We start from the raw sequence: 7,741 nt of genomic DNA on the forward strand, positions 1-7,741 counted from the left end.
TGGGAAGGACTTCTATTTGATATTGGTATAGGACTTGGAGAAGGACTTCTATTTGATCTTGGTGTGGGTCTTGGAGAAGGACTTCTATGTGATCGTGGCGTAGGTCTTGGGGAAGGACTTCTATTTGAACTTGGTATAGGACTTGGGGAAGGACTTCTATTTGATCTTGGTATAGGACTTGGGGATGGACTTCTATTTGATCTTGGTGTAGGTCTTGGAGAAGGACTTCTATTTGATCTTGGTGTGGGTCTTGGGGATGTACTTCTATTTGATCTTGGTGTAGGTCTTGGAGAAGGACTTCTATTTGATCTTGGTATAGGACTTGGGGATGGACTTCTATTTGATCTTGGTGTAGGTCTTGGAGAAGGACTTCTATTTGATATTGGTGTGGGTCTTGGAGAAGGACTTCTATTTGATCTTGGTGTAGGTCTTGGAGACGGACTTCTATTTGATGTTGGTGTATGTCTTGCCGAAGGACTACTGTTGGAACTTGATGGGGTCTGTAGACCTAGATTTAAACTCTGTGGATGATTTAGATCTGCACTTCTATTTGAACTCGATGTTGAAACTTGTGTTTGGAATTGAGGAGAACGTGTGTTTGCACTTGATGCAGCATGTTGATTTTAGGGATAGGATGATTGATTATTCGATGTTATCGAAAATCGCGGTTTTAGGGCCAAGGTTCAGTGCACTGTTTCCCAATTTGCGAACAACGGTTCATTTCCTTTTTCTTTCTTTTTTAAATGGTACATGTATAAATGTATCCGCACCTTGCTGGTAATTCCAGTGACCCTTAAAGTATTTCGGCCAATCACAGCATTCGATTCCCTTAAACCTGACATGTTTGCATGGGTGATAGGTGCCGTTGCAGAATCCGCAAATTTCTTGTCGTGACCATAAAAATGGTAACCACCCAAAATAGGGACCGACTTCAGTGAGGGTCGGGACGTAGCCCAGTGGTAGAGCGTTCGTTTGATGGGCGGTCGGTCTAGGATCGATCCCCTTTGATGGACCCAATGGACTATTTCTCCACGACTGGTGTAACAAAGGCCGTGGTGTGTACTCTTCTGTCTGTGGGATGGTGCATATAAAAGATCCCTTGTAGCTAATCGAAAAGAGTAGCCCATGAAGTGGCGATAGCGGGTTTTCTCTCTCAATATCTGTGTGGTCCTTAACCATAAATCCGACGCCATATACTCGTAAATAAAATGTGTTGAGTGCATCGTTAAATAAAACATTTCTTTCCTTTCTTCCTGGCCTCGGTGATTAATCCGCCGAGAGAATAAACAGTTTAAGTATGTTTCGTCCCAGTTGTCAAAATTTTAAAAAGTAAAGACGTGTTAACGTCAAGAATTATAAAATGGCGTCCATCATATTAACTTAAAACGATTCAACATCGCTAATTTCTGTAAGTTTTTTATCAGAATGAAATCGTCCGCAGTTCCAGAACTACAATGTATGCAAACTACTTTGCCTTTTTTTTACTTTTTCTTTGCAGATTTAATTTTTTTCCACTTTCAGTACGAGAACATTTTTTAAATAATAATAACTAGTTAAATAATTCTTTATTATATATTATGTGCATGTACTTGTGCTTGCTTATCTTTCTTTTCTTTTATTAAAATCAGTGATATCTTTTTATGTAACTTGTGTTGAGTTAAACAATCAACAGTAGGCCTATATATATATATATATTATGTATGTATGCTTATATCAGGTAATCCATACTTTAATATATATATATATATATATATATATATATATATATATATATATATATATATATATATATATATACTTCTCATCAAAGATTTGACATTATCAAAATAATAATAAACATTACAGAAATATCTCTTGACATATATCTTTCTTTTAGACTTCTATAAAGTGTACATGGCATTGTCACACCCATATATACTATAGAATGCATTAAAAGACAGCTGAATTAGAAAAAACAACATACGGGAGAGACTATTCCCGGACCCCCCTAGAATTCTCGCCCCCCCCCCCCCCCCCCCCCCCCAAATTATTTTCCCAACCCTCTTAACTCAAATCCTGGCGGGCACATTGCCCAAATATCCCAGACCCAACACGCTAACATGGCATGGTAAAAATGCAATGTTTGTTTAAAGACAACTGAATTAGAAAAAAAACATACGGGAGAGACTATTCCCGGACCTGGCGGGCACATTGCCCAAGTATCCCAGACCCAACACGCTAACATGACATGGTAAAAATGCAATGTTTGTTTTCTAATCCAGATATAATTGTATATTTACAATTATTTTACAAATGACCATTAGAAATAAAATGTCTTGCTCTTAAAAATAGTTTATAAAATCTATGTACGATAATTACTTGTGAAACGTATCGTGAATAAATTGAACCGTGGACCAAAAGCCGAAAATGGAACCGAAAATTAAAAATCCGAACAGTCGCATCCCTAGTTGATTAGCACGTGATCCCGAGGAAGCCCTAAAGCTTGTCCTTTCTGAAACGAAAAAACAAATCTTAAATAATCATAATAATAACACGCCACTGCACTGATAAATGTCATAGCAGAAGGTAAAGTTTTTATTTAAATTTAAAACTCTTGGGGGAAAACAGACGGAAACTGTTTAATCTTACATTTTTTTAAAATTTAATACACATTCAAAAATTACTGAAACATCTCTCTCAGTGTGTGAACACTACACAGAGAATCAAAGTACTAAAACATCTCTCTCAGTGTGTGAACACTACACAGAGAATCAAAGTACTAAAATATCTCTCTCAGTGTGTGAACACTACACAGAGAATCAAAATACTAAAACATCTCTCTCAGTGTGTGAACACTACACAGAGAATCAAAGTACTAAGTTTGAGAATTATCCATTAAAACTCAAGAAGATAAGACTTTCCTTTCTTTTTTTTTCTTTTCTTTTTTTAAATCTATAAAAAAAACAGGTGTTTTTTTTAATATTCAAACGCTCTCTCTCTCTGTTAGTGAAGACTTCGGTATCCGGAAGAATACTTATAGTAACCTTCAGAAATATGCAATCAAAACTCTAGGATAAGATAGACTTTTAAAGTTTCAGTGTTAAATTCATATTTAAAATGTTTAAATTTAAAATAAATTTCCAAAATATTTTGTTCTAATAGTTTGTGAAGACTGCCTATAACTCGGAGAAAAAAAAGCTGTAGCTTACTTTTTATTTGCCCCATTTGAGTATATTGTTTCACTGCATTAAAACTTTAAATGTATTATAGGTTTGTAACTTCGTAGGTTAACCAAACGTAGTGGTCATGTGTAATGTTGAAACTAGTGTCTGCCACTTTAACGCTTTCCAAGCAGCCACGTGACCCCCCCCCCCCCCCCCACCCGCTAACCCCAACCTCCAATTACAGGGCCGTAGCTAGGATTTGTTGTTTGTTGGGGGGGGGGGGGGGCAACTGAGTAGTTAATAGTCTAAAACTCCTTAAACGGTTAAGAAGAGAATTTTCTTTAAGTTTTTATATTTCCAACCAGCCACGTGCCCCCCCCCCCCCCCCCCCCCACTAGCTACGGCACTGAATTAATGTTACTTACCGGTTCGTTTCAGAGTGAAAATGTCGTGGTCCGCTCCAACAACTTTGGTTTGACACCACCAGTCTGTATAGTCATCATCCTTGACGCTCTCTATCTCGAGCAAGTAGAACTTCACCTCAGATACATTGGAGGTCGTGAAGCGCCCACAATATGGCCGATAGCCACGTGTACCACGCACGTCGCCGCAACTGTCGATGTATTGGATAACGCTGCCGACGGTGACGTCAGTCTGACCACTGACCTTCACGAACATGACCTCAGCGAATAAGCCGTTCGCATCATGCACAGTGCAGGCTAGCTTGACTTTCTCTTTCAGTATGGCAGTGGTGGGATCAGCAGTCAGTTCCAGCAACATCGCTGTTACAATTGTAAAACAAACATTTAGGGGGCGGAGGGGGGGAGGGAGGGTTGGGGGGGGGGGGGGGGGTGTGTTAATGACATGTGGCCTTCTGCTACCAACGTTCCCGAAAGGATTCCTCGGATTCTCTAACGTATAACGTATAACGTTTTTGGGGGGCCTCCCCACTTACATCCGTCACTGGCTATAACTGTGCACAAATGGGTAAATATCCATGAAAGTCAAACTTCAGAACATGATAAAGCTATATATAAAAAGGAATAATTACTTCAACAGAGGATGTATTAAATTATCAAACACACAATTTTATCACATCTCAAACTGTCAATGAAACTAATTTAATTTAATTTAATTAACTTAAGATATGTAAATAAACTTAGTAAATAATCTGCAGACAAACTTGAAGATAAATTATGTTTGAGTGAATTGACAAGTAGTCTTCAGAGAATGAAAAACAGTAAGTTATACTCTTTTTTTTCTTTCTTTTTTTCTCTTTTGTTTTTTCTTTGGATTGGTCTGGGGGACTTTAATTAAGAAGGGTACAAAAAGGGGGAGTTAACCATATCACTTCGAAGAGGAGTAATAACATGTATCCCTAAAGGTATGACCGGCCTCGGTGGTGTCGTGGTTAGGCCATCGGTCTACAGGCTGGTAGGCACTGGGTTCGGATCCCAGTCGAGGCATGGGATTTTTAATCCAGATACCGACTCGAAACCCTGAGTGAGTGCTCCGCAAGGCGCAATGGGTAGGTGTAAACCACTTGCACCGACCAGTGATCCATAACTGGTTCAACAAAGGCCATGGTTTGTGCTATTCTGCCTGTGGGAAGCGCAAATAAATTATCCCTTGCTGCTAATCGGAAAGAATAGCCCATGTAGTGGCGACAGCAGGTTTCCTCTCAAAATCTGTGTGGTCCTTGACCATATGTCTGACGCCATATAACCGTAAATAAAATGTGTTGAGTGCGTCGTTAAAACATTTATTTATTTCTTTTCTTAAAGCTAATAAAAACAGACATTTCTTACAGAACTGGCGACCTATATCTTTGCTGATTTATAAATTGACATCGTCCTGTATAGCAGCCAGAATTAACAAGTGTTAAATCTTATTATACATGAAGATCGAAAAGGATTAGTAGAGGGACGGTTCATTGAGGAAAAACACTCTATGACATTTTACATGAAAGCAAGTATAAATGAATATCAGGGCTAATATCTCTGATATACTTCTGATATAATTCGATATCCATGAGATACTTTGAATAAACATTGGAGTATTTTGGCTTTATTCCCTCTATTCGAAGATGGGTAGTTATTTTTTATAATAATTCTGTATCATATATATTCTACAGAATTCGGAGCCTTTTAATACTGAAAGAGGTTGTAGACGAGGTTATCCTCTATCGCCATATTTATTTATTATTTACATAGAAATTCTTGGAATTTTAATCCAAAATAATCCTAATATTAATGGAATTAAAATCGTCGGAGTTGAATATAAAATTGGACAATTTGCAGACGACATACAGTTATACCTGGATGGTTAACGTAAATTTTTGACATGGGACCTGCAAGTGTTGGTTTTATTTAGAAATATATCATGTCTAACAATTAACAGAGATAAGACAAAAACTATTGGATTAGGTCCCCTTGCAAACACCTTGGCAGGAATGTGCAAACAATTCAGTCTCGATTTGTGCGAATCGAATTTCAGTATTTTTGGAATAATACTAAATACAAAACTAGAAAATAATTATTTGAGAAAATACATTTTAACGAAATGTTTTGCAAATACAACCCTATTGAATTACTGGCGTGCAAAATGCGTAACACTTGCTCTTTTTAAAATTAAATCATATTTTTATAAATTTACCAAATCTAACATCTGAATGTATCGAATTGTTTTTGCTTTTATATGGAATGAGGGTCCTGACAGAATTAAAAGATCAGTTATCATTAAAAATTATAAAGATTGTGGACTAGAAATGGCTGTAGTATCTGATTTTATTAAAAATTATAAAGATTGTGGACTAGAAATGGCTGTAGTATCTGATTTTATTAAAGCTTTAAAGGTTTCCTTGCTTAGACGCAGGGTTTCTGCCAGAAAAAAACTTTGGGGTATGGCACTATGGAGTTGAACGCAACAACAGTCAACAGTGGGCGGGAGCGTGTGGGCCTACCCCAGAAAGAAAATGGGTAGGGTTTAGGGTTAGGGTTAACAAGAAAGAAAAAAGAAAGAAGTGTTTTATTTAACGACGCACTCAACACATTTTATTTACGGTTATATGGCGTCAGACATATGGTTAAAGACCACACATATTTTTTTAGAGGAAACCCGCTGTCGCCACATAGGCTACTCTTTTACGACAGGCAGCAAGGGATCTTTTATTTGCGCTTCCCACAGGCAGGATAGCACAAACCATGGCCTTTGTTGAACCAGTTATGGATGACTGGTCGGTGCAAGTGGTTTACACCTACCCATTGAGCCTTGCGGAGCACTCACTCAGGGTTTGGAGTCGGTATCTGGATTAAAAATTCCATGCCTCGACTGGGATCCGAACCCAGTACCTACCAGCCTGTAGACCGATGGCCTGCCACGACGCCACCGAGGCCGGTAGGGTTAACAAAATCATACAGTAATGATAAAAGTCATTAATTTTGTCGTAAGGTCACTTAAAAAAACAAAATCTGGAAAACGTTTTGTTTAGTTTTTTGGGTTTTTTTAAATGTGTATGACGCCATACCCGTTTTACCATCTGGCACACGCCCTAGGACATTATTTTCTTAGTGACTGTAAATAGAAATAGTTTCTTGACAAATATGTTGGGAAAATTCATTTATCCAAATTTGGTACTAATTTTTTAAGAGAACCTTAAAGAGAAGATTAAAATCCAATTTTGGATAGACGAGTTATAAACTTGGAAAGAATTAGGACAAAATATAAAAATTGACACTTGTGAGGAAATAACCAATGAAATGTTATCGTATAAAAAAAGTGTATTTTATTTAACGACACCACTAGAGCACAGTGATTAATTACTGATCGGCTATTGGATGTCAAACATTAAATTTTGGTAATTCTGACACATATTCATCAGAGAACACCTGCTACATTTTTTTTCTAATGTAGCAAGGGATCTTTTATATGCAATTTTCCATAGACCGGATAGCACATACCACGGCCGTTGATATACCAGCCGTAGTGCACTGGCTGGAACGAGAAAAAGCCCATTGGCCCCATCGACGAGAGTCGATCCCAAACCGACCGCGCATCAAGCGAGCCCTTAACCACTGGGCTACGTCCCGCCCCTTCAACCCCCCCCCCCCTCCCTTTCATAACTAAAACAAACAAATTTATACATAAGAAGTTTCTGGCGGTGCAAACCAAAATAGAAAAAGGGTCCACTTGGTTCATATTCGAACACCTCCCCCAGGTCCAGATCACGATACGCCCCTGCCCTTAATTACCATTAGATTCATTATCCTTAGATTTAGACCATTTCTCTAGGCAGAAACCTTTAAAAAAAACAAAAAAATATTACAATGATACTGATTCCACGTACTGTATGATAAAAATGACATTGTATACTACTCAAAAGAATTTAAGGGTCAGACGATATTTTCGACATTATTTTCTGAATGTCAATTATATTAGCTAGATCATACTGTCACGCATGGTATTGTTCCATTTTGACGAAAGTGGGTCTAAGCAACCCATAAATGAATTAAAATCCACTGTCATTGACACTGTCGACTAGTTCTAATGGCGAAAACATGCTTACATTTGCACGTAAATTAGGGCGAAAGCGAAAGGTC

At 37.9% G+C, this 7,741-nt stretch overlaps 1 protein-coding gene across 1 annotated transcript; it reads right to left on the reverse strand.

Moving 5' to 3' along the window:
* Positions 1-2,199: 2,199 nt before the first annotated feature.
* Positions 2,200-3,948, reverse strand: LOC121386475. The gene is made up of 2 exons (XM_041517392.1): positions 3,569-3,948; positions 2,200-2,491 (listed from the first exon to the last, which is right to left on the reverse strand). The coding sequence occupies exons 1-2, from the start codon at positions 3,921-3,923 to the stop codon at positions 2,355-2,357; spliced, it is 492 nt and encodes a 163-aa protein (XP_041373326.1). The 5' UTR covers positions 3,924-3,948; the 3' UTR covers positions 2,200-2,354.
* Positions 3,949-7,741: the final 3,793 nt, after the last annotated feature.

The sequence above is a fragment of the Gigantopelta aegis genome, chromosome 12 (genome assembly GCF_016097555.1).
Source record: "Gigantopelta aegis isolate Gae_Host chromosome 12, Gae_host_genome, whole genome shotgun sequence".
NCBI lineage: Eukaryota > Metazoa > Mollusca > Gastropoda > Neomphalida > Peltospiridae > Gigantopelta > Gigantopelta aegis.